The sequence below is a fragment of the Pelecanus crispus genome, chromosome 2, assembly GCF_030463565.1.
Source record: "Pelecanus crispus isolate bPelCri1 chromosome 2, bPelCri1.pri, whole genome shotgun sequence".
In the NCBI taxonomy this organism is placed as follows: domain Eukaryota; kingdom Metazoa; phylum Chordata; class Aves; order Pelecaniformes; family Pelecanidae; genus Pelecanus; species Pelecanus crispus.
Window position 1 is genome coordinate 47153642 of NC_134644.1, and position 27839 is coordinate 47181480.

General features: G+C 43.4%; 1 protein-coding gene across 1 annotated transcript; it reads left to right on the forward strand.

Annotated features, from left to right (window-relative positions):
• Positions 1–356: 356 nt before the first annotated feature.
• CMTM7 (CKLF like MARVEL transmembrane domain containing 7) lies at positions 357–27839 on the forward strand. The gene is made up of 5 exons (XM_075706138.1): positions 357–515; positions 23181–23354; positions 26227–26325; positions 27341–27422; positions 27782–27839. The coding sequence occupies exons 1-5, from the start codon at positions 357–359 to the stop codon at positions 27793–27795; spliced, it is 528 nt and encodes a 175-aa protein (XP_075562253.1). The 3' UTR covers positions 27796–27839.

Sequence of the window (27839 nt, forward strand, 5' to 3'; positions counted from 1 at the left end):
AGGTGCTGGGGGAGTGCCGGCTCGGGGCCGCGGCACGGCCACCCTTTAGCCCGCCCGAGCGGGGCTCCTGCGCCCGGCCGCCTCCCGGCTTCTCCGCCGCCTCCCGGCTCATTCCCCCTGCGCGGGGGGGGAAACCCCCGCGGCTTCTCCTCGCCCGCCCCCTCCGCGGCCCCCGCCCCGCGGCCGCGCCAGCCGGGGAGCGAGGGCGGGCGGGGAGGCGCCGCGTTCCGCCCGGCCCCTGGCAGCCCCGGGTCGCCGCCCGCCCCTCGCCGTCCCGCCCCACCCCGCCCCGCCCCGTCCCGTCCCGTACCGCTGTCCCGGGCCGGGCGGCGGCGAGGGGAGCACGGGAGGGAGCCATGTCTCACGGGGCGCGAGTGATCCGCACCGGGGTGAGCAGCGGGGGGGCCGCGGCCCCGCCGGCCGCCACCGCCTCCTCCTCGGCGGGCTCGGACGCGGAGCTCATGGACGGCGCCTATTTCCGCTCCTGCGCCGGCATGCTGAAGGTGGCCCAGATGGTAAGGGGCGAGCGGGGCGGGGGGCGGCCGTTGGTGGGGCCGTTGGGGCCGTTGGGACCGTTGTTGGGACCCTCGGCCGCCGCGGGCGCGGCAGTCAGCCCTGCTGGGTGTTTCTTTTGGCGACGGGTCTGGAGAGCGTCGTCCAGGGGTGCCGGGGGCGCGGCTCGTTGCCATTCTGGCCTCTGAGGTGTCAGTCCTCGGCTCTCGCAGCGAGAAGGGAAGTCCAGGTTCCTCTGGCAAAGCGAAGTGTTGCGTGTGGGCTGTCAGAAGCTGCCTTTGCGTTCTCCGAAGGTGCCGACGCGCCCTCCTCTTCAGGCACATGTGCGTGAGCCTGGGGTAACGCTACTCGCTCGAAGTACGGCGCGGTGTTACCTTGAGAATGGTAGCTAATGGCAACAGTTAGTATTAACAGCCTTTTGCCGTTAATAATAACAGTAACACCGTGACGCGAAGGTACGTCATGCTCCAGTGGGACATCTCATTCCTTAGCCATCATCTTGAAGGGATCAGGGTTCCATAAGGGTGATCGTGTGGGAGGATTCACCTCCTCTGTCGCCGCTCGGCTCAGCGTTAGGAGAAAGGCACGCTGCTGGGAGGTGATCCAACCCATCTGTATGAGACACTGATGTTAGGCCAAGAGGAATCACCTCCACAGGCCGTGGAGGGAGTTTGGGCTTAGCTGTACAACTTTTCAATAAGATGCAAGATGAGTCTCACACCTTGCACTTTCAGGTTCTTGCACGAAGCACATCACTTCTCATCCAGTTACAACACAACTTTTTCTAAAAGATACAGATATATTTGACTTTCAGATCTCACTTGACAATGGGTTTATTTGAATTCTTGACAAGCTGTTCCAATGACTAGCTCCTGTGGGTGTTATGTATTCATGTATTAATGAAGGTAAGGTTTTGGGAGAAAGTGGGGCTGAGTGCCAGCGCCAGCAGTGGGCTGGTAAGGGTGGGCGCCACGGCTGAGCCTGCTAGTCCAGCTGGCTCCCTGCCCTGTCTGCTGGAGACCTCCAGGCAGCGACCCAGGGAAGGACCTGGGAGATGTATGGCTGAAAAGCAGGAACTCAAATGGATAGCGGAGCGCTGCCAGGATTTGAGCTGATGCCTTAACTTGACTCGGTGCAGGAAATTTTCCTCCATCCCGATGTGGAGAGGATTAACAGATGGATAAGCTCTTTCACACTTCTGTGGCACATAACTCTCCGTGGAGTGATATGTCAGCTTAATTCCAGTAATGTCAGTGAATAATGGCTAGGAAAGAGCATGGAAGACAACACGTAGCAATACCTTCTCACATACGTTCTCATCCTGCAAAAACTCGTACCTTGACAACATTTTTATGCTGGAGTTATTGCCTTCATTTTTTATAAACCCCAATGCCTTTTTTTTCCCCCTGCCTTTATTTGTCTAGTCTTTTTTTTGAACTTGTGTAAGTTATTAGCATCCAGAGTCTAAATTGACATTAGTAGTTAGGAATCATTTTGTTCTAGGTTACTGTGGAGTAATATCAAGTCCTAAAGTTTCTTTTTAAAAAGCACCCAGTTTCTTCCAGTTCATTAATAGCCATCAGCTGCCCTTAGAAATGAGCCTCAGTAGCAAGAGACATAATTTAATGTGACGGGGCATGGCTACCTGCACCTGCTGAGCACTTGTGCTGCGCTCGTGAGACCTCAGAGTTGTCCCTCACTATGAATCCTGTTAGGTAGGAATACAAACAGTTGCCTGCTGCTTTCTCTTCGCTTGGGTTGTTCCCAAACCATTGTGTGGAGCTGGAGTATCTTTTCAGGAGTCAAATGACATTCTTGTGAGCGTGTGTCTACATTGCAAATGAACCTGCAGTCCTAAAACAGTAGACTTGTGCTTTGCTGGTTAGTTAAAAGTCTATTTATGCTTTTGCTTTCACCACTGTGGAAAGAACAGTTCCTTTTATAGACTAGTAGAAATACCTAGTTCTCTGCCCTCCGTCTTGCTGTGGTGCCACTACAGCTATGACATAGGACTCTTGCAGCTAGCACAGCTTAGCATGCTTGTTTGTGTTGAAATTTCAGGTTTTGGTGCACATACGCTGTGTGTATACTTTACATGTTTTTATGTAATACTTCACATACTTTACATAAAGTAGCATTTTATCAATGCTGTTCAATATCAAATTCATGAGAATTTAAGCTAGTGGCTTTCTGCAGTGACTTTAACAGAAGTTAAAATAATGTAAATTAGTTCCCCTTAGCACTCCTTCAGCTTCACCTCCTTATGTTTTTCTGCTTTCCAGCTTGCCTGTAAATAACATCAGTAGGAGTTACCTCAGGTATCCAAGGAACTTTGGGCAAATTAACTTCTTTTAATATGGTATCACCATAGTGTCATCTTCTCAAGTAATTCCCTAAGAAAACTCAATGTTTGTGCTGTGGTATGTAGAAATAACCAGGATAGGTTAGTTCTAGATTAACTCCTGCACCCAGTAAAATATGGAGAGCTAAATATTTTCGCAACGCTCCTTTATCTCTTCTCAGACAGTATTCCACTGTATCCATTGGCATTCAGTTCTTCTAGTACAAAGTGTTTGCAGTATCTTTCTTTGAAAATAATTCTTTATGCTAAATCTATAAATGTTCCTGCATTAGTGTTAATGTGGCTGGTGGGACTGCGGTCTTACTGAGAAGGAGAACCATTATGCTGGCAGAGGACAAAGGTAAGGTCTTTTGGGTTAGACATATATCACACTAAATTGTGTACTGGGCCTCTGAATGGTTATGGTTATGAAGAGGGAACATTACTGTTTCCATTTTCTCTTTCTTCATCAGTCCCATTTTCCAAGAAGTAAATATGAGAGGGAACAAGAAAGAAACATTTCATCATTTACTGTAATGTTAAGGGCTGTTTGCAGTGCTTGCAAGCTAGGAAAAAAATTGATTGTATGTATATGTGCATGAAATAATTCTAATAGATGACAACGATATGGTATGGAAATTATACAAAGGAAATAGAAGATAATGTTACAGCTGTTCTTCTGTAAGAAAGATCATAATGCAAGGATTAAAACTCGGCAATCTTGGACAAGATGAACATTGTGCAGCAATCTGATGATTTCTGAATTGTTGCTTATGTCTAAATGTTACCAGTGCTTTCTCTTCCAATTCTGGGTGCTGTGGTGTCTAGCATAGAATAAAATCAGGAAGTAAAAAATGTGGCTTTTGCCTGTAAATGTACACAAATTCCTTTACTTTTTTGCTAGATAATTTCTTTAACCTTGCAGAATGATTATAGCTTTGAAAAGATAATGCATTTTATGCATTGAGTTCCTGGCTTTCTAATGCTTAGGGAATGGTCTGTAAATATTTTGAAAATAAAATGGAGGAGAAAACATAGTTCTGTGACTTGTGTATTTTACATGGCAGTAAGACAGTTTGAAAGCTGGTTTTCATGCGTGAGTTTTACTAATGTTAGTAGGGGCTCCATTTTCAAAATCTGGTCTGCATTGATGCTCTGATTTAACAGGGAGTTATCTTCAACATCTAACGCACTTCAACTGGTGTAACTTGATGGTGATTAATGTAGCTTTTGCTTTTTCTTTTCTTCTTTTTTTTTCCTTCCTTTTTTTTTTTTTTTTTTATTTGCAGTTTTGCCAAGATCTCTTATATTCATGGGTATACATGCAGGATCCCACTGTGGCCACCTTGGTTCTGTAGCAGCAGTGTACTAAGTGAGTGTGTGAGTGGGTGTGTATCAGTGTGCACAGTACACTTATACCAAAGAAGATAAATAACTTGAATTTTAGCCAGCTTGGCAAAATTGACACATGTGGCAATCTTCAGTATGCCACACTAACTCTGCTGGTTTGTTTGAAGCACATTTGCTCTGTGTCGGTGCTGCTGCTGGCTTGTTTTATTGTAAGACTTTCTAGGAACCTATGCTACTTAGCTTGGCAAGTTCTCAGTAGATGGATTCTTGGAAGCCTTTTGAGGCGTCCTGTGCCACTAGAGATGGCGGTATGAATTTGCAGCCATATTGCCATCAGGGTGGCTCAAGTGGCAGTGTTCATAGATTGAAACAAGTCTGATTCAGCTGAATTTCTTGTGGAGCCCCTATGTGCCTTTTATACTTTTACAGCTGAAGTCTGGAGGATGCCACAGACACTGTATTGGACTAGGTCCTGCTTTCAGCACAGCCCATGTTTGATAGTGGAGCCTATCCCACCTCCTTAGGCAGTTGGCTGGTAGGAATGGCTGTGATTGTAGCACCTGTCCAAAGTGTCTGATGCAGAGATTTGCAAGAGTGTGACCAGTAGAGACTGAAGAGAGAAAAGAAGTGTTGAGAGCTTACATGTAGAAGGAGAGCCATCACGGCACAGCACATGGTTGTGGGGGTCTCTCAGCCTTGTTTCTGGACTCTGAGAGGTGCAGAGGTGGCCCATGGCCTTTTGTGCCTCTTTCACCTCCTTCAGGTTGGGCCAAGATGATTTTGACCACAGTTCAGACTGAAGGCGATTATTCCCACAATAACACTCTTGTTACTGAGAGGACAATAGTTCTGTCACAGTAAATGCAGCCTCAGAATACAGGGTGTTTTAAGCTAAAAAAGTGCTGATTCTTTCAGCTCAATATGAACCAGGAAAGAGCAGTTTCACCAGACAGAAAAGAAAAAAAATCAAAATTATCTTCTCAAGGCTGAAGAAAAAACTTATGAACAATTGCCAGGTGAAAAAGGATCAACTCAATAAAAGTTGACTTAACAACATCATTTTAACTTGTTAAAAGTGCTAAGGAAATAGTTAAAGCTTTTCTGATGAGTATCTGTTTAATTTCAAAACTATGTCTTGACAAAAGCAATTACATACTTGATAAGTGAGTGGCCAACAAGACAGTCTGTAATTCTGAGTGACTTTGAAGTGTGCTGAAACCTCTTTGAGTTATTCAAATACTAACCTACAGTTGAATAATACTACTCAAGGGAATATTAGTACGTCTAACACTGAAAGCTAGAAAATGCTGGTAGTTAGGTTGCTGGAGCCAAGCTCAATTTCTGAATGTGTTGGATATCAGACAAATTTACTGGGGAGCTAAATTCAGAAGAAGTTAAAATATGAAAAGAAAGCAAAATCTGCTAGTGGAAGAAAACAATTCATAATCAAAGCCATTGATACAGGAAAACGAAATTCACAAAAGCAGATGATGCTTGGAATGATTTGAGAGCTACTCAATCTTCTAACTTGATCTTGAGCCTGAAACGTCTTTCTGCCCATGGAGGTGATTGAAGTAAAACATCTAATCTTTTGCAGCAGCATGTCAGTGATGTGTGATTTTGCCTGTATGGTAATAATGCTGCTCAGACAGAAGAGAGGGATTCTGGTGATATGCAGAGATGCTGAGACTGTAAGCCTGTCTCTGGGTCCTGTGTAGACTGCACTTTCAACTTTCCCCTACTATCACTCTGTCTATAGTTCTTCCAAAGGAAAATAATAGCCAGAAGTGAAAGCTGCTGGATGCTAACCTACAAAACTTAGATTCAAACAGTTCTGTGTTCTGCTTGACTTTTCATCTGGCTGATAACAGAAAACATGAAGAACAATGCTGTAATAGCTATCAGTGATGTCACGACATATTATACAAAAAGTCTTATTTTGAGGCATGCGGGAGGCATTTTATGTTTGCAAAGAAAATAATAATTGAGGAAAACCATCCCAAGAATGTGCAGGTGTCTTCAGTCTGCAACTATGTGATAAACTACTGGCTAAGCAATAAGAAATGGGACATGTTTTTTAGCAGCAAAGTTATTTTCAGGCCAGGGTCAGAGCTATGTGTTGTAGCTGCTAATTATTTTTGTTGTTCTGCTAGAAGCTGCAGTAAAAGGACCTTGCTTGGCATGCTGAGCAAAGAGAGAAAAAAATTATCTAAGTCTTAGATGGCTCCAAAGTAAGCAGGAGCACTTGAGTGAGGAATGTCCAAGCCTAGTAATTAAAACCAACAGGTCTGGGAAGTCCTGTTATTTCCACTCTGAGATCACTGAAACAGGCTGGCTTGGATATTTTTTCCATGCCTCTGCTCTAGGTGGCCATTTTACAATTTTTGCCCAGGTATTTGCATAAGAGCTGGGAGCAAACTGTGTTCTCAGTGTGTTAACCAAGGAGTGCTTGGTGGTGGTAGGCTGACACAGTTCTATTTGATGAGACAAAACTTCACAAGCAACACCCTTTTAGGAATTTTCCCTTTCTGTCTGACCTCCATGCAGCCATTCTCAGCTGCAGTGATGCAGCTGTTCACAAGGTTATGCGGTAAACCAAGCCAGGGAACTGATGTAGCTTTACTTCAGCTCTCCTTTGGTTTTCTTTTTTCCATAAGAGTTTTTAGAGGACAGTGCAGCCATAGAGACTACTGTCAGCAAGAGCAAGTGTCTGGCATATAAGGGCAGGAACTACATAAGCCTCAAGTGGTTGCATGTGCTTCAAAGCACAAGCTGAGAATGTAGTCCTTTTTCTATTGGGGAGGGGAAGGTTTTGTACCATCTCTTTTAATTTCCATCTCCTTCAGCAAAAAAGAAACTAGTAATTTTTCTGATGCTGAAACTGCTCTAGAAGGCTAAAAAATCAACTGCAGTACATTTTGTAAAAAGACAATTATAGTCATTGTTAAACACTAGGGAATCTCTGTTCTGAATGTGTCAGTGAATGTTTCATTTGTATCCTAAAAGAGGCTTCCTAAAAGCACAAAGTTGGAGCTACCTTTCATTGCTCATTTGACCCATCCATTAGGATTAGTTGCAATACATTTGTTAGCAACCTGAGAGCATGTAGTGCTCTTTGTATAGACATGATTGAACAAAGGTTAGCAAATACATTTTCTGAAACACAAAAAAAGGAAATGAAGCCTAGAAATTTACCACATCACCTGAGATGTGTTTAATATGCTTGAAAGAGCAGAGTGAAGTATTGGCAGTGATTTCCTGGCACATTTGTTTTACATGAAGTTAGATTTGCAAACGCCATTTAAAAATCTTAATCCGGTGTACATGGTGTCCGTGGATAATAAGATGTGGTGAAAAGCATGGGTTCTTACTGCTCTGTGACTTCCCTTTAAGACGTGCAAGTGCAATGTATTCCATCTTCACTGTCCTTGGAGATGGTGTCCCTTTGAATGTCCTCCTCTCTTGCCACAGAGAAACAGAAACAGGGGATCTGTTCTTTCCAAGAGTGGTCTCCATCTGCACGGAGCCTATAAATGATAAAGAGCATCTTGCCAAGCGTCCTTCACTGGGTTCGAGGGCTGTAGATGCTGGAACAATTTGTTGTGTCTCAATTGTGATCCAGTAAAGCCGTGGCCATACCTCAGCGAGGGCAGCATACCTGACCATGAAGCTCTGTTAGGTACCTGCTCTGCATTACCGGGGTAATGCGGTATTGTCCCCCAAAGCCAGACAGTGTTTGCCTACTATGAGTAAGTGTCTCCTCCGCTCCCCTCCCTGGGGAGTCCTTGTGAGGTATGCGCTCGGTACTGCGGCCGAGTTGTCTCCTTTGTGCTATTGTCACATCATGTGCTCTGTGGCCTTGTCCTCCTGTTTTGTGGTGAGATGTAAAGTATACAGCAGCCAGAAATTGCTGCTTTCTGTACGTAGAGATCAAACTCTAAAATTGCTGTGATTTCTTTTCACCCACCTGTGAGCTTCCTCTTTTTTGCATAACTCAGATTCTTAAGGGATCATCACAGCTGAAACAACTCCCTGCACTGCAATGCTGGTAATTTGATGAATGTAATGGCAAGTACAGATGTGTCTGGCTGGTCAAAGCTAGATGACTGCAGCTTTCAAAGCCAAAGCAAATTTGGCTGCTTTCTTGCAACAATAGCAGCAGCTGCAGTGCTTATAGCTTCCACTCCTGCTCACAGCTTCCCTTAAGGAAAATGGAAATGCAATGATGACAAACAAGATTGAGAAGCTGCTTCAAGAGGGGATTTTCTCAGAATGTTTTTGGTGGTTTGTTGTTGGGTTTTTTTGTTTTAAAAATGCCATTAGTGAGTTCAAGAAATAAGTACTGACTGCTGGGAGAGAAGTATGCTGTTAACCTGAGATGACCAGCAGCAGCTGCAGAATACAGAACGACTTAGCATACTTTCCTGCAAGTCTGTAATCAAGCTCTGGGAAGGCCACTTCAAGAGCTCTCTCATCTGTTTGGGAAAAATACAGTCCCCAGTTGCTGCTTGTCACCTGCTGGCTAATTGAGCATTTTGTAGATTGCTTTAGTAAAGCTTCATAGTAGACATGGGAGAGCTATCCCAGCATGTTTCAGAGGCCCACCAGTCTCCAGGCGGTCACTGAAAGCTGTCAGCTGCCACAGTGCCACTGGGCAATCTCATCTATTCTTATTTTTCCCCTCTCATTCGTCGCCCTTCACTTCTCTGGCACCTTGCCAAGCATCAAGTGTTTGTACTTAGAAAAGGTCATTCTTTTGGGTGCTGAGGCCCGGTCTGATACAGCAGCCAGGCTGTGATGATGCCGGTTCATCTGGAAATTGTCACGATGTTAGCATTTTTGGGAACTGTCACCTGTTTTTTCCTGACAAAAATTACCATGTGCCAGCACAGCTAACAACGTGGACTTTGGTGATGTGAGCAGGTCCTCCTCTTGTTTGAGGAGACCTTGCTCAAGGCTCCGCCGCCACAGCTAACAAAGCCTTTGCTGGAGATGACAGATACGAACTTTTTAACTGCTGTCTGTGCGACTGCCAGATGTCAGTGTGGTGTTCTCTGGGGCAGGGAGAGTTATGGCAGGTGTTAACTGAAGATTTGAATCAGTCAAGCAGTAAATGCCTCAGACAATGAGAATGGGTTGTGTTGTGAGCAGCATCTGTAAAGGCTGAGTGATGAACTGATTGCTTGCTGAAGGTTAGCAGGCATAGTCACTGAGACTTCACTGAGCGGTTCTCAAGGTATTCCTTATCTCAGTAACAACTTTCAGGAAGACGAGATTGCATATGTTTTTTAGTTTTTGTGCATCTAGTTTGATAAGTTACTAGAATGATTGTTGCCATGAGGTACTGGTTTTGTGTTACGTGTTCCTATTTGAGTTTTAAGTAGCTGTATGCTGTCAGGTATGTATTGGATATCCAGGTCAAGGGGAAAACTTTGCAACTTGCTGTGCAGTTTGTGGGTGTTTGTTAATAATAAACACTGTACACAGTGGGCTTCAAGCAGCCAGCCAGTCTGAGCCAGGCTTGGCTGGTCAGCCAACGTGGGCTCTTTCTCTGTAGGTGGTATTGCCATGCATGGTTGGTAAATCCATTTTTAGACAGCCATGAACTTGATCTACAAGAGCTCTATAGCTCACAAGTAAGGATTAAGCTCTTTCTATATTGTATATTACTGACAGTATGGGACTTTATTGACTATTTAAAGGGCAAACAATACAAATAACCCAAACAATATATCTAAGAATGGTTCCAGAGCAGTGGTTTCAGAGGTGCCTTGTTCCTACAAGGAGCTCTTCTTCCTAGCCGACTAAAAGGAAGTATGGCAGGTGAGGTGGGTGATCTCCTGCCCCCAAGGAGGGCTCCCCCTCTAGACCCAGGGTTGGTGGATGCAAAAGCAGGAACAGCCTCAAAAGACAAAGTTCTCCAGCAATGTTGACATACCTTAGGTGTCTTTGTACCTCCATGAGCATGAATATTCCTGTACATCATTGTTGGATTCCTTTCTGCCATTGAGAGCCACTTTTCTGCCATTCCTTAAGACAGCTCAAACGTCTTAATTTTTAGGTTCTACCAAAACCACTTTTGTTGGCCTACAGTTCTCTTCTCCTAGTCCTTTTCTTTTTCTTGCCTCAGAAGCACCTTGTGTGCTTGAGGCAGTCTTTCTCCATTTACACAAACCTAACCACACTGTGGACTGTCTTCTCCTGCCATTCTGTCTGACTCTCGGGTTTACCAGACCAAGAGAGCAGTTAACATGTCTCTCCAGGAGGATCTAGATGTTGGAAGTGCTTGCCTTGCAGAGGAGAGAAGTAACAATCATGGCTTGCTGTGCCATTTCTGAATCTGCAGAGATGTGGTCATATTAATCCCTACATTTTTGGTTGCTATCACCAGATCCTCCACTTTTTGTAAGTCTCTTAAAATGTTTTTTTTACTTCCTATAATCTTCTGACTTGTGATATAGGGATTCTCCCTACCATGCAAGGGATAGATGGTCTTCTACAGTGGAATGAATTACAGCAGGAGCCACATGCATGCATGCTTTTTGCAGCAATCAGGTAGTATTTTTCTAAACGGGTGATTGGCTTGGTGGTGTGGGACATAGGTTCCCAGTGAGCACCACAACTAGGACCTTACCTGGGAGGAGGGCAGAGAGCACAGGCTGAGCCAGTGACTGTATCTGTTCATCTGCAGGGAAAACCAATTATAGAGGATGTGTCCCTGCTCTTACCTGAAACAGCAGGTTCATCTGTGCTTTGGGGATTATGACTTGATGTGAGATGGGAGAGACCCCTGGAGTGGGTGGCAGGCTAGCTGTTACATGGGGGCTGTTGCCTGCACAGAGAAGTAATCCCTTATTAATAGATGGGCAAGCTATGTGCTTGCAAAGTATTGGGATCTCCTGGCTTTGTCCAGAGTAGTATCTTCAGTCATTGCAGGTGTCTAGAAAGACATGAGCATCTCTTTGAGAGCTGGAGGGAAAGCAGCTGTGTTTCCCAGAGTTAAAACCCTGTTAGGGCATTTGCTGTATTTAAAACTCTGTTCTGTCGTGGTTTAGCCCCAGCCAGCAACTAAGCACCACGCAGCCGCTCGCTCACTCCCCCTACCCCGATGGGATGGGGGAGAGAATCGGAGGAGTAAGAGTGAAAAACACTCCTGGGTTGAGATAAGAACAGTTTAATAATTGAAATAAAGTAAAATAGTAATGCTAATAATAACAATATAATAATGATAATAACAATAATAATATACAAAGCAAGTGATGCACAATGCAATTGCTCACCACCCACCGACCGATACCCAGACAGCTCCCGAGCAGCGATTGCTGCTCCCCGGCCAACCCCCCCCAGTTTATATACTGAGCATGACGCCATATGGTATGGAATAGCCCTTTGGCCAGTTTGGATCAACTATTCTGGCTGTGCCCCCTCCCAGTTTCTTGTGTACCTGGCAGAGCATGGGAAACTGAAAAGTCCTTGACTAGCATAAGCAGTGCTCAGCAGCAACTAAAAACATCAGCGTGTTATCAGCATTCTTCTCCTACTAAATCCAAAACACAGCACTATGCCTGCTACTAGGAAGAAAATTAACTCTATCCCAGCCGAAACCTATCCTTTGCAGACATGTGAACAGTCAGCTGTGCCAGTAATACTGTTTTGCAATGAGTTTTATTTATTTTGGGAATTGTTTGTGACTTGAATATGGCACTTCCGCAACGTTACTCAATTATCACTTGCATTGCTGCAGTATTTTGAGTGTTGTGTGTGCATCTTTTATGTAGATTGGAAAAGACTTACTGATAGTGCTTTTACAGTTGAAATGTTTCAAATTTAAGTTGATTTTTAAAACAAAACTGTTAATATTGGAGAGGAAAAAAAAATTATGAGGTGGTTGTTGGTAACAAACTTGTATTGTGGGTTTTTTTTTAACTAATTCACTGCCTGATGAGAATATAGCATACTCTTTGCCATATAACTGTAAAGTCCTCAGCTTTCAGTTAATAACGTACAGGATTTTATGGTGTCTTTCACTGTGGTGCAGTGGTGGTGCAGGCAGCTGTGGGGATTGAGGCAGGGAGCTAGTTAAGCTGGCAGTGGTGGGATTGAAGTATTGCATACACTGTGATCAGTGGTAGGCAGGACTTACTTGTAGCTAGTCATTACAAAGAATTGCCTTTTTAATGATTGTGGCTAACACCCTGTAACAAGGGCTCTTTAATAATGTCATTCAGATGCTGGTTCTGTGATTACCCCACATCCTTTTCTACCACTGAGGCCTGTGTCTGAGCAGATAGATAACTTGTTATTAATAAAGAATACCACTTGCTTGTACTTAGGATTGTCCTCTTATCTGAGTTGTAGAGGGTCTGAATAAGATTATTTTGTCTTTTCTCACCCTCCCACCATTTTTATCTTCAATAAATAGCCTGTGGATGGGGGTACACAAGAGAAGTCACTTATCAGAGGCCAGGCAGCCTCCTTATTTTAGCAAAGCAGCCAGACAAGAAGGAAATCTGCCCAGACACAGGGGCTGAGAGATTATTGTGCAACCAAAGACTGACTGCTTCACAGAACCATGCACTTGAAGGCAGCTGATTTCATCTGTTGTTAGGGAAGTTTTAAATGGAACGGGTTTTTTATCTTCTTTTTCTAGCAGGGGTTTGGCTATTCCAGCTCACGTTTCCAGCACCACCCTGGAAGAAGGAAATCTTGATTATAGCAGTAGTCAACGTTGTTGCTTAAATTGGCTGAACCAGTCTTGCGTGAACTACAATTGTAACCTTGGCCTGCTCTTTGCTCATCTTTCTGTTTTGCGAAGCTGTTCAAAAAAATTGTTTTATTCTGTCCAGAAATATGTACTTAATAATATATGGGTGTTGCTTCACTGTGTTGAGGTGTAACATTCGGAAATGTACAGCTGCAGTCCGTGACTTATTTCCAGGGCATGGTTATCCCGATTGGCTCACTTAGGGATGGAAAATTGCACTTACTATCTTGGCTGGTGTCAGAAGCTGGAAACTTTGACTTTTTTTCATTCAAATACAAAAAGCATTTAGCTCTTATTATATTGTTTTTTCAAAAAGGCTGTGATAAAACTGGGTATGAGTCAGTGCTGTCCTTTGCTCCAAATCTGTAGACAGACGGTTCCTGTACTATTGCTTGCACTAGAACTTAGGTAAGTTTTAAGAGACTGAACATCAACCAGCTTTTATCAATTTTATGGGTAGTTCTCAGGGTCATCCTCTTTTCAGATTCAGGAGGAGGGATGTTAAAGCAGTACAAAGGTTCATCAGTGCTCCAGCAAGTGCAACGGAGAAGCTTTCCTCTCAGTGCTGTTTTACAGCATCCAGGGAAAAAAAAGCTGTTTCTGTCTTCTAGAAGGCTAAATTGTCAGAGAAGGATGGAAAGGAAAAGCACTTTCAGGTATTGCCAGCTACCAGCTGAAGACTGGTAAACCAGAGCTGCTGCCTGCAGTCTTTGTACAGGTGTAGTACTGTGCTGAATCCTGTCCCTGACCTTTTTCCCCTGAATGGTGCTAATTTTTAGTTAGCTAATTGCACATGATAATGTGTGTATCACAGTATTGTGGTAAATCTTTGAGATAAGAGTTACAGTGTTTCTCTAGAACTGGGTACCTTGAGGCAATTTTGCTTCCTATCAACATTATCTTTCCTCCCTGCAGTTTAGTTGGCATTTCACCTCTTATTTCTGTATAGAAAAAAACCCCTATTATCCATAGTTAAAAGTTCCACAGTAAGCAGTTTCAGCCTGTCAGTTCAGCATATGATCATGGGATTTGCAAAAACCATGTTCAGTTCCTTTCTGCAGTGAAGGTTTTTAATATTGTTCTTTGTACTGCTACAGAAGGTACAAGTCCCAGGCAAGGAGTAGGCCACTTGCAGTGAGTTAACCCCAGCCAGCAGCCAAACAGCCACCCTGCCTCTCACTCACTCCCCTCTCCTGCAGGATGGGGAGAAAATAGAGGAAGGCAAAAAGACCCATGGATCGAGATAGTGACAGTTTTATAAGGAAAGCAAAAGCTGCACACACAAGCAAAGCAAAAGGAGGATTTCATTCACTACTCCCCATCAGCAGGCAGATGTTTAGCCACTTCCTGGAAAGCAGGACCTCAGCATGTGTAATGGTTGCTTGGGAAGACAAATGCCATAACTAGGAACACTTCTCCTCATACCTCCTTTTCTTGAGCTTCTGTTGCTGAACACGACATCATGTGGTCTCCCTTTGGTCAGTTGGAGCCAGCTGTCCTGTATATTCCCAACGTCTTGCCCACTTGTAAGCCTGCTTGCTTTGGAGTGAGGGGAGGGAGAAGAGAAAAAGAAAGCCTTGCTTCTGTGCAAGCACTGTTCAGCAGCAGCCAAAAGATCGATGTGTTATCAACACTGTTTTAACCACAAATGCAAAGCGCAGCACCATATGAGTGTGAAGGCCGTTAAGTCTATCACAGCCACACCCAGTACCTCACCACTGTATGGGGTGTTGTACAGGCACAGTGGGAAAGGATAACCCTTACTTCACAGTCATTAATAGAATTGTGAAAGAACAGCTGGATATGGGCAAGTGATAATGTGCGGTACAGAACAGTTAGGAATGGTCAAGAAGATGTATAGTAGCCTTAGTGGCTAACCTAGTGGCTTTCTATGAAGGAGTGACTGCATCAGTGGACAAGGGAAAAGCAACAGATGTCATCTATCTGGACTTCTGTAAAGCCTTCAGCACAGTCCCCCACAACATCCTTCTCTCTAAATTGGGGAGATATGGATTTGATGGGTGGACTGTTCGGTGGATAAGGAATTGGTTGGATGGTCGCATCCAGAGGGTAGTGGTCAACAGCTCAGTGTCCAAATGGAGACCGGTGACAAGTAGTGTCTCTCAAGGGTCCGTCCATACTGGGACCAGTACTGTTTAACATCTTCATCAATGACATAGTGGGATCGAGTGCATCCTCAGCAAGTTTGCAGATGACACCAAGCTGAGTGGTGCAGTTGACACACCAGAAGGACAAGATGTCATCCAAAGGGACCTGGACAAGCTGGAGAGGTGGGCTTGTGTGAACCTCATGAGGCTCAACAAGGCCAAGTGCAAGGTCCTGCACCTGGGACAGGGCAACCCCCAATATCAGTACAGGCTGGGGGATGAAGGGATTGAGAGCAGCCCTGCGGAGAAGGACTTGGGGGTACTGGTGGCTGAAAAGCTGGACATGAGCTGGCAATGTGTGCTTGCAGCCCAGAAAGGCAACCAAATCCTGGGCTGCATCAAAAGAAGTGTGGCCAGCAGGTCGAGGGAGGTGATTCTGCCTCTCTACTCTGCTCTGGTGAGACCTCATCTGGAGTACTGCATCCAGCTCTGGGGCCCTCAGCATAAGAAGGACATGGAACTGTTGGAGCAGGTCCAGAAGAGGGCCACAAAAATGATCTGAGGGTTGGAGCACCTCTCCTATGAGGCCAGGCTGAGAGAGTTGGGGTTGTTCAGCCTGGAGAAGAGAAGGCTGCAAGGAAACCTTATTGTGGCCTTTCAGTACTTAAAGGGGGCCTATAGAAAAGATGGGGACAATCTTTTTAGCAAGGCCTGTTGTGACAGGACAAGGAGTAATGGTTTTAAACTAAAGGAGGATAGATTTAGACTGGATATATTGACTGGATATATTTACTGGATATATACTGAAGAAATTTTTTACAATGAGGGTGGTCAAGCACTGGAACAGGTTGCCCAGAGAGGTAGTGGAGGCCCCATCCCTGGCAACATTCAAGGTCAGGTTGGATGGGGCTCTGAGCAACCTGATCTAGTTAAAGCTGTCCCTGCTCCCTGCAGGGGGGTTGGGCTAGATGATCTCTAAAGGTGCCTTCCAACCCAAAGCATTCTATGATTCTTAGCATTAAGATTATGCTTCCAGTTAGAAAAGTTTATTTGCAATGTCTTGTGCGTGGTGGTTTTTTTGCAACACATGATACTAAAGTCTACTCTAAGTAAGTAATATAATGGCAACAAATCAACGAAAAAGCAATCCCCAAAAGACCAACCTTTCCCTAGTCTTTAACTTGTTCTGTGGCTTCCTCTGCAGATGTTTTAGGGTCATTCCTACACATATTTTCACCCATGTTTGTCTGTTACATCTCTGTGATCTGTTGATTGCTGGTTTGGGTGTTTTTGAGGGGAGGGGCTGTGGGTTGATGTTGGTTTGGTTTTTTGGGGTTTTTTTTTTTTTTTTTAGTGGGCATCTATTCTCATTCACACTATGAAGGAAAACAGTCATCTTGACCTAGAGGTTTGTTAGTCATGCTCAACATTTTTGCCTTATTTTACACATCTAAAGTGTTTTGAAGGTGAAAACCTTTAGCATAATGCATGTGAAGTCTTTATGAGCCCTCATTTGGTGAATGGGGGAGCTGAAGCAGCGAAATACATGATTTGCTGAAGTTCAGACTGTAAGATGGTTACAAAACTGGGATCAGAATTCAAGAGCGAGTGACATTCAATTCCAGTGTGCATTTGCCCTGGGAGTAATTGGAAGCTGGATCTTCCTTCTCTATATAACCTCTTCATAATTCAAAGGTGTGATTCCTCTCCTTTCCTTAAGAATGTGTTGAGTTTTCCTGCAGTGGAAGATTGACTTCCTTGAAGTCTTGGTATGCATTTTCCTTGGTTTTTAGTGAGTGTAGTCAGTGACCAGTGAGCTTTAGATGCTTGTTCTTTGACACGGACAAGAAGAAATAGGGAGGAAAACAGCTGATTTTTAAAAAGGAACAGCATTTCCAGGGAACACTTCAAGTAGCATTTTATAGCACAGGGGAAGAGAATTTATCACTCTGTCTAGTCCTTCCCTATACTTTCTAGGCTGAGAGGTACAGAAGGAAAGTGTGCCATTCTGCACAGGTTGATGTAATCTGTGTGCGCAGGAAGGAAGATCCAGGGCACTACAGGTTGGTCAGCCTCACCTCAGGCCCTGGGAAGGCGATGAAGAAAATCCTCATGGAAAGCACTTCCAAGCACGTAAAGGACAAGAAGGTGATCAGGAGTAGTCAGCATAGATTTACAGAGGGAAAATCATGCTTGACCAGCCTTACTGCCTTCTATAATGAGGTGACTAGCTTGATGGTCAAGGGGAGAGTGGTGGATGTTGTTTACCTTGATCTTAGTAAGGTTATGGTCTCCCATAACATCCTCGTAGACAAGCTGACAGGGTATGGCTTAGGTAAATGGGCAGTGAGGTGGATTAAAAACTGTCTGAATGGCCAGGCCTAGAGGGTTGTGGTACAAGGTGCTTGGAGGCCAGTCACTAAGCGGTATAGCCCACGGGTCAGTACTCGGGCCAGTACTGTTCAACATCTTCATTAATGACCTGGATGATGGGGCAGAGTGCACCCTCAGCAAGTTTGTAGGTGATAAAAAAACTGGGAGGAGTGGCTGGATGAGCTGGACGGTTGTGCCGCCATGGAGAAGGGACCATGACAGGCTGAACAGAGAGGAATCTCATTCAGCTCAACACAGGGAAATGCAAAGTCCTGCATCCAGGGATATCTGAGGGTAAACCCCTGCACCAGTACAGGCTGGGGGCCAACTGGCTGGAAAGTAGTTCTGCAGAGAAGGCCTTGGGATCTTGGTGGACAGCAGGCTGACCATGAGCCAGCCATGCACCCTCGTGGCAAAGGCGGCCAACAGCATCCTGGGGTGCATTAGGAAGAGTGTTGCCAGCAGATTGGGATCCTTCCCCTCTACTTGACACAGGTGAGGCCACATCTGCAGTGCTGTGTGCAGTTCTGGGCTCCGCAGTGGAAGAGAGATATGGGCTTACTGGAGTGAGTGAGTCCGTCACAGGTCCACAAAGATGATGAAGGTTCTGGAGCATCCTTCACGTGAGGAGAAGCTGAGAGAGCTGGGGCTGTTCAGCCTGTAGAAGAGAAGGCTCAGGGGGATCTTATCAATGTATATCAGTACCCAATGGGAGGAAGTGAAGAACAAGGAGCCAGATTCTTCTCAGTAGTGCCCAGTGACAAGACAAGAGGCAGTGGACACATGAAAGTCAATCTGAACATCAGAAAATGCTTTTTTGCTGTGAAGATAGTTGAATACTGGCACAGGTTGCCCAGAGAGGTTGTAGAGTCTCCATCCTTGGAGATATTCAAAACCTAGCTGGACACGGTCCTGGGCAGCCTGTTTGAGTAGGGGGGTTGAACAAGATGACCTCCAGAGGCCCCTTCAAACCTCCACCATTCTCTGATTCTGTGATCCTTGCTGTGAGCACGAGACATATAACTGGATCACACCTTATATTTCCTGCATGGCTGGGACACATGTTGTGCTGCTGCAGCCCCTCTCTCACCCACCAGCCCTGGGTGTGGCTGGTCAGCCTGGCCCATGCCATACCACATGGAGCGAGTGGTGTTATAGCACAGGGGGAAAAGGGTCTTGAGCCTTGCCCTGATCACCAGAGCATAACATCTGGCCCATGTTTGTTGTGAAGATCAGATCTCCTAGCCCATCCCACCTCCCTTTAACATCCTGGAAAGATCTGTACTTGTTCATCCTTTTTTAGGGGCCATGAGTTGGCTTTTGATGGAAGACCGTATCAGGAAAGAGCAAATTATGTTTCATTTTTGGTAGAGCTGTGCTCACTTCAAATCAGAATGGAGTTTAGGCTTGGGAGCTTATGTCAGTGCTATTCAAGAGCCAACATTTTCCGCAGACACGTTGCAGAGGATGTGTTGCCTTGTCCCCAGCTCAAAATAGAGACGAGAATGCAGACTCTTACCATCTTTCTTTTATAATGTCTGTTCTGTCTGGTAAGGTGTTGAGTGCCTCCTGGCAATTGCTGACTCCTTTAGTTCATGTTGGCTTCACTGAGAGATAGTTCCTGATACATACCAGTGTTCTAAACACGCTTCATGACTCACTTCAAATATCTGGTCCAATGGAAAGTCAAGAAGTGGATTAGTTTAAGCTGATCAACTTCTGCAAAACAGAATAAATACAGAACTTTACTGAAATCCAAAATTCCCTCCTTGGAGTTGATTGATGTATATGTCCTTTGTTCTGCTTTTCAGAAACCAGAAAGCACTTAAATATTAGTGTCCTGCAATGCGTCCCCCCACCCCTTTTGTAATGCAGGTTGAAGCCTGGATGTATTTTGTGGAGCATATTGAAATCTTCTAATGAAACTGACCATCATTTGACCTGTACTTCTGGTCTGACGGGCTTGCTGGCTATGGGTTACACGTCTGCTGCTCTCACAACCTGTGAAATACTATATTGAAATGGAAACAGCAGTGCTGTAATTTTTTTGTGCCTCTAATTTTTATTTTCAAGATGTATTAACCTACTTCCCTGAGCACAGATGCATAAAGAACACTCGTAACATTTGATCATTTTATTGCTTTGCCATTCATTTCTCTCTCTCTCTGTGCCACAGACTAACTTCTAAGATATATGTTGAGCTATATCCTGGACAGTTATGTATTAATCATTTTATCACTCAATTTCAAGTTCTCTGGAAACAGGGATTACAGGAGGGAAAAAAGATACAGTCATCACCCCGTATACCATGGTAAACTGGTATCTTGTGAAGGAACTTTGGTATTTGTCACTTTTAAAGGAAAACAATATTATGTGGCTCTATTTCCTGTATTTGTTAGCATTCTTTTTCAACAGGTGAGTTTTAAACTCTGACTGTACCTGCTAGCCATCCAGGCAATATAGTGTGGCAAACATGGTATAGCTTTATATAAAGTTGTTGTTATTGTCCCATTTGCACTTGTCCTGTGAAGTAGCATTATGAGTCTCCAATCAGAGAACCCTCTTTAGAAACTGCATGTAAATCTAATGTTGTGAAATTAATGCTAAGAAAGGAAATCTTTGAAAGAAATATCTCTTGCCACACAGTGATTTCTTCCTACCTATATGCCGAGGCACATCTAATATCAAAGGAGGGAGAATCTTTTTGTTTTGTTTTTGTTTTGTTTTGTAATTGTTTTAATTGTGAAGTACACTTGAAATGGAAAGCATGTTTGTTCAAATCCACCTTTCTACCCTGTTCTTAGGAGCTGAGCAGCTTCTTCACTGACTGGTTGGTACCTTGTATCTTCTTATTTCTGAGGAATATGACACCTCAGATGAATTTCCTGATCTTGTCCTTGGATGGCTCACATTCTTGTTTATGCTTCTTCTTAGATTTTTAGACCTTCTAACTGAAAAAAATCCCCAAACCCACCCTTTTATGCTTCCCTGAAGATGAAAGAACTAGGTCTGATTTAAACTAAGGTTTTTTTACCAGTGCATCTTATTATTTGGATGGTGGTTGTACTTCAAGTATCCAGTCCTTCTTATCCTTTGTACACAGTAAAAAAGTTGATAAAGTTAATGGTTCAAGCATGAAATGAGCCAACAGACAGATTTCTTACTTCTGTGAATTAGTGCTTCCTTCTTGATTTGTGCAGTGTAATTGAAACCAAAAACTGATTATTGTGAAGGCACCTGAATCAGGGAGACCTCTTTTAGCCTTTGGTGGTTAGAGAAGTGTTGTCCTCATCCCACCTTTATCCAAGAGCAAGATTCAATGCTTGCCATGACTTCTTTTTGAGTCTTACTATAGAATGAAATTTCATTAAATTTAACTTTCATTTTCTCATCAAAATAATAGCTGTGTCTTGTATCACTTCAAGCGTTCTAGATTATAGGGTAGATGACCTGCTGGTCTTCTGATTGTTGAAGTTATTCAACAGCTAAGTCACAGATGACTCTTTGTTTAACTGATGTTAAGATTCAAGGAACTGAGATGGATATTCTGTGGCAGCCTGAGCCAGTGTGGTTACTGGCTGCTGCCACCCTACCTGCTCAGTCTTTCCTGTCCTTTCCCTTGGAGTCCTAGCTTCTCCCTCACACTTGATTGCTCACCTGATCCTGCCTTGTCTGATGGCAGAGTCAGAGTAAAGCTATTTGCTTTTTTTAGTAGCTGGCTTTTCTGCTGGCTTAGTACACTGAGGTGGCTCAGCACATATGAGTAGAGGAGCCAGTACATGACAGGGAATGAAATCAGGGTGAGAAGGAGAGGATGGCAAAAGCCATGGCCCCTTATGGAACCACAGCTTAATGTAGACCTGGTGTATGTAGACATAGATGGGACAAAGCTTCATTAAAATTACCTCAGAATTGAAGAGCTGGGCCAGAAGTCTTTAAATGCTGAACTGCAGAGAGCATTGCTTTGTTGTCTTCTAAGAAATGTAGCATCTCAGAAAGCTCTGCCATGCACAAGATGCAAGACTTTGTGCATTTAGGGTTCCCCAGTGGCTGGGCTGTGAGATCCAGAGAACAGGCATGGTACAGACAGAAGCACTAAACATGCAGGATGCTGCTATGATGTTACACTCCCAAACCAGAGGGCAGGAACATAGTTGGGGAGACAGGGACTAAGCAATACCATGCATTTTCAAAGGCATGTGTCACCTCCATTCTTGAGAAGCATTGAGCATGATCCAGCCCTGCACCTCAAAGTCCTGTCTTCCCTACCCTATATTTATTTCAAAGGTGGGAGGACATGTAGGCTTACTGTAGTGCAGAAGCCTGTTACTGGCTTGGACTGAGCATCACTTACAATGCTAATACAAACTACTTGGACTACCACAGTACACATAATGGAGCTGGACCAGATCTAACAATAGCTTAGCCACTTGTGTGGGAAAGGATCCTAGACCACTGACTTTTCTCTTTGGAGCCACCTTTTTGAGGTGGTTCACTGTCACAATATTGGTGTGGCTTTTCAGATGGAGTTTGGCTAAGGTGCAAGTTCTTGTGAACTTTTTATGTGTGTATAGGGCTTTTGGTTGCACTTGAAAAGATGTGTATGTCTGCTTAGAACTGAGCAAGTGAAACTCCATTAAAACTGCAGCAGGAAGCATCTAAGCTATGTTGTTAAGGAAATTATTCTCATAATGGATGCTGCTGGTTAGGAGTTTGGAAGATGAGTGTGCAGGAAAGGATGGTGCAGTCTTGAAACGCTGGCTTCTTCAGATAGTTTTTGGTTTGTTTTTTTTTTTTAATGTCTTGGAGAAACACTTAAAATGTGACTCATTACTGCTCCTGGTTGACTTTGGATGAACTAAAAATCACAGTGGCTGAAAGCATGCATTGACAAAGTCTGTAATAAGAAAATATTTGGGTACACCCTCGTTAGATTTATTTTTGTCACCTAGGCTAGGCAGGCTGGTAGAAGCAGCAAGATTAGTAAAATAAACAAGTAGCTTTAGATTAAAAAAATAAAATAGCTCTTGTCCTTTGCAAGCCTACAACTGAAAGAAGTTGTACAATAATGCTTTATAGTTTTATGTGACAGTGTTAACATATTAAAGTTTTATAACTATTGTATTGGGGGTGGGGTGAATTAATCAGTTCCTCCAAATATTTATATTATTTGCTATGATATGACCTTATAGCCTGCTAATACTCCTGTTCTGTAGGTGGTAGAAAAGGAAGGGTAAAACTGTTAGCTCAGTTGCAGACAGGTCCTCCGATTTTGCATGTGAGAACTCTCACTAAATGGAAGTAAAGGCACACGCGTTCGTGGGCACCTGCATTTTTACAGCTTTCAGTGATTTCCTTCTGAAAGTCCGTGTGCTTTAGATGCTTCGGTTGCTGGTGCAACTCCAGGCATTCAGTGCCTCTTCTCTATTTGACACCTCTTGTGTTGTACTTAGAGACTTCTTTGGGTTGGATTCTTCAGGCTGAAACTGCTGCTTTCCTTCTAGCAGTTGTCTCTTTCCCCATTCTGAATTGTTGTTTTAGCTCATTTAACAGCAAATTTTAAAACATTATTACCATGCTCATTACTTTGTCCTCCGTTTTGTTGGGACCATCCAATTTACGTTAGACATTTGTCTCCTGTTTCTGAGTGCCATTTTTTTGTGTTTAAAATCATCTTCATGGCCCTCTGAGCACCATCGTAAAAATCTTTAACGTGTCTTTTATCTTTCAGATCTCACTGCTGGTTGCATTCATCAGTGTAAATAATTCTCCGTGGACGGATCACAGTGCATACAGCTACTTTCAAATTGTCACCATGTGCGACTTGGTTATGATTTTGTTCTTCTACATTATCCACATTTTCAGAATCTACAGGAAGCTCACTTGTGTTAGCTGGCCACTTGCAGTAAGTCTGTGTTCCTTGCCTCTCCTGTGGGTTGATGTCTTGATTACTTAGTCCATTTTCTTATGCTATCACACAATGATAGGCTGTCTTTCACATACTTCTTTTTTGCCTTGTATATAGATCCTTTTGTTGCTTTTGTTATTAGTATTCAGTTCAGTAGATGCTGTACTTGTAATTTTTTTAGCTGATTTGGATCTGATCCTGCCCTCCTTTACACAGATATAAATCCAGATTTACTCCAGGGAAGGCAATAGTGTTATTCTGAGACAATTGAAAAGAAGCTACTGATTATCAAGCCTTTAGTAGATGGGTCCTAGCTCAGGTCATTTATAGCAGCTAATGGATTGCTAGATTACCAAATCATAGGATCAGAATTCATGTACTACATCCTGTCCCAAAATAAAGTCTGCTAGTGCTATTTAAGTCAAATGTGTCTCTTTTTGGTATGGCTTTAGGTAACTTAATAACAAGAAATAGGAGCCTCAGCCTGATTGCCATAGCCTGGCCATTCCTGGGATATCCTGCAGGATGTTCCTGCCTCATTCCCACATTGCCCCGGCACATCCATCTCTTATATCCTAGCAGAGGACTAACAAGCAGCACAGAAATTGCGAGACCTGAACTTCCTCAGTAGCTTTGGGTCAGGTCAGCTAACAGAAGAGTCCTGTGTCCTAGTGTGGGATGATGGATTTTAATAACCTCTTAGAACATGTCCGCCTTACGCATAGTGACATGTTCGTTCCACAGAGGAAAGACCAAAGAGGTGGGGAAAGCCAACTGGAGAGCTACAGAGGGATTTTAAAATCCAAGAAGTTGTTGGATGGCGTTTAGTGGAAACTATGTAAGTAGTTTACAGATCTAAGATAACAGTTTGTCCATCCATCCACTTCTAACCAGAGAGAAAAATTTAATTTTCTTTTTCTTTTTAGCTGAAGAATATGGTTAGACTTGCGCCCCTTTTTATTTTTTCAAATGTGTGCCACCACTATCTGTCTCTAGAAAGTACTCCTTTCTCTAGAGATAATACAGGTGCAGGAATTGAAATACAGGATTGAAATAAGCTAATAAGTGACAGTTTTGCAAAGCAGCGTTTAATGTGTGTATTGCTGTAACAGGACTATGCCATTTTGACCTCTGCATAGGCTGCTTTTGTTTTTTGTTGCGTGTTTAATCATTCCTAAATGTTCCAGGGTCACTAGTGAGTTTAAGGCACTGCAGTTTGTGGCTGCTCAGCTTCAGATAGCTTTATGGGATGTGATTCTTGAACATTGCTGTTCTTTTACAGCCAATCTCCTTTTCAGTCACATACTTAAGTATCTTCAGAACAGAATAGGAAGACCTGTAAGAGACTTTGGGAAACTACAGCTAGTGTTTGGCTGAGTTTCCTGGCAGGATCTCTACGTTGCAATCAGGGGTGTGATTTGCAGTCAGTAAAGTTGCAGTGGTTCAAGAAATTGTCAGCACTGACACCTTTTAAAGCTGCGAAGTATTTCTCCAGAGGGGCACTCTCCTGGCGCTGCCAGGGGCTGGTTGTCCACCTAGTTTAGCCTTTGATGATTCCTTTGCACCTTTGCCCATCCCTTGGATTCCTCTAAAGTAGTGGCCTGTGTACATTGCTTTATTTAGTGTCTCTAAGGAGGCAATGGCATGCCTCATTTGCCTGCCGCATTGTGGACTAGCCAGAGAAGCTTCCTTATGGAAGTAATTTATTCTAGCAAAAGGAAGGGTTGAGATCTTGATTATCCGAAACAAGGTTACAAATGAGGAAAGTAAGTTGCAGTCTCAGAGCCTACTTTATGGCAAAGATCCTCATCAGCTGTTTATAAACACAGTGGGAAACTGTGGTATGGTATGATAGACTATTTCTCTTCTGGGATTTCCTTGAACAATTTCCTTTTGGGACTATATTCTCTCTCCTTTGATTTGAGACGGAATCTCTTGTCTCCCTTATAATGGCATTTGCTTGGCTCGTGCTGGTAGTGCAATGCAGATCAAGTAAGCAGATACCCTCCTGCCCACCCCACCATGCAGAAGAAACAACCCACATTCAGTTTGCAAACACCCATATGGTTGCCATAAGCTTTGTGAGGATTCAAAATCTAAATTCACAGATAACCCCTGCTTATAACAAGGTAAAATTGAGTCCTGGACTGATACTCGTCACACTAGAGAGGAGCTTAAATGTGGTGCCTCAGTGCTCTCAGAAAAATCTGTGGCATCATGTTTTACTGCAGGACAGCTGCAGCCACCCTTACAGACTTAGCAGCCTGGGTGTTGGTTATGTGCCTGCATAGTTGTGCTTTTTGTGGTTTCCCTCCTGTTTCCAGTTCTGGTTGATGCAAATTGTTAGTAAATCCAGCAGTAGATCCACTGCTTACCTTCTAAGAGTATCAGAAGTAGGAGCATTTGGTTTTCCACTTAGGCCATTTGCTGCTATTTATTGCCATTTCATATAGGCTAGAGAAATATGCCCTTAAGGCTTCTTCCTTCCTCCAGAACTGTTTCTTTAAGTAGGGTGCATACTTGATGCAATAAAGATACACGTTTTACCCTCAGTAATGTACCATGTTGCATTGAAAGGATTGCATCCATACCCAGTAAGTAGATTTTGTTCCGGTGATATTAGTAGAAAGATTGGCCCTCTCTCCTTTTTTGAACAGAAAGTTAGGTATGGTACAAAATCCACTCATGAGGTGTTTTTTTCTCTTCTTTTTTTTTAAGGGTTTTTTTGGGGGTTTTTTTTTGGTCTTTTGACTGGTGTTTTGTCCTCTGGGTTTGAGTAACCTCTGCCAACTTGTTTTCATTCTGAGGCATATCAAAATGTTTTCCTGATAAGTTTCCCTTCTGATGCAGACTGTGCTTGTCTTTACAGGAGTTTCTTCATTATTTAATCGGTACAATTCTGCTTCTCATTGCATCGATTATAGCAGCGTCCAAGAGTTACAATTTGACTGGACTTCTGGCTGGAGCGGTAAGACTGTGTTTATTAGTCTTGACACTTTTTTAATTGCAATGTATGTTAAGTAGGGCATTGGAAATCTATTACTTGTAACTTTATTTTTTTACAGACTTGCCGTGCTTGTGTCTTGGTTGCGTGAACTACCCTCTAGCTCATGTCAGTGAATGTTTTGTAACACAATGCCAACAAAAATATTTTGTTGCGAGACTCCAGGCTCACCCCTAAAGTGGGTATTTGTCCTGTCAGAGAGCTGAAACGAAAGGCTCCTGCTTTAACTCATAGGAACTAATGGGTTTAGGGGAAGAATTAAGAAAATTCAGTTTTGACAAATGGCTGTTGTAGCAGCTAGAAGCTAAAGGGTTTCACTGCATTCTTTGGCTTTTGATGCCTCCTGCTCCTGAACAGAGCCCTGTTCAAGATAATTTCCTCTGAGCTAAAACCCACTGAGGTCCTGGGCTGACTTACCAGAAGGTACTCTCTGCCTCTGTGGGCTGGAGGGCTTTATAGAAGCATGACTTCTGAGTGTGGGCAACAGTATTTTCACAGGAGCAGGACCTGAAATGCAACTCCAGAATAAAGAATTACTTTCAGAAACTTAGTCCTGATGATGCAAATGGACTGGAAGACTTATTTGACTTGTTTATTTGGCAGATGGCAGGGAAAGACTTGTTTGAATGGGGCAGTACAAGAACAGTAATCAGAAGTGTTAGAGAAAGTCTTTTCTTTGTTGCAGAATCCTAGTGAGAAAGTCTAGAAGGTGAGACTCTATGCTGCTGTCCAGCTTTTTCTCCCCCCGCATGTATATGACTCTCAGTCTATCTTTCATTGTTTTGGCAAGACATAAGCTGCTATTATAGTACAGAAACTTTTTTTCTTTAGTATGTTGGCAGAATGGAGTGAGAAATCACTTTTTTGAGTCTGTTAACGTCATAAAATATGTAGCTGGATATACAAGAATGTCCGTACATTCATGGTATATGTGTCATCTCATGTTATGTATTTGTGGTTTGTTTGTTTTCTCATCCAGACTTTCGGGTTCCTAGCTACGATCCTTTGTGTTTTAAGCATATGGTCATCCTACAAGGTTTCGTGCATCATGCAGTCATCAGGTAAGTATCATGGCTTAGTAACTGCCAGAGTACTTCCCAAAATGAATATTTATATTTTCTGCCACAGGGCTGTGTCTACCTAGAAGTATTTATTAATGTCCTGTTCCTTGTTACTCAAAATTACTCACAAAGCAATAATTCCATATTTTCTGTCAACACAGACATATCACAGCTACTGACAGCTGTTAACAAGTAACTACAAGAGCAAAATAACTTGCTTCTAGCAATATTGAAAGTATCAGTGCTTTCTTTTCTCCCTCCCCCACCCCCTACCAAAAGAAGGTTTCCTGTGTGTTACTTAATCAAGTATTAAGAATTTGTTTGCGGCAATGCAAGTGACACTGTCTTCCTTTTCAAAGATGATTCTGTATGACTCCGTCATCTCTGCAAGACGCCTGCCTTACAAAATAGAATACC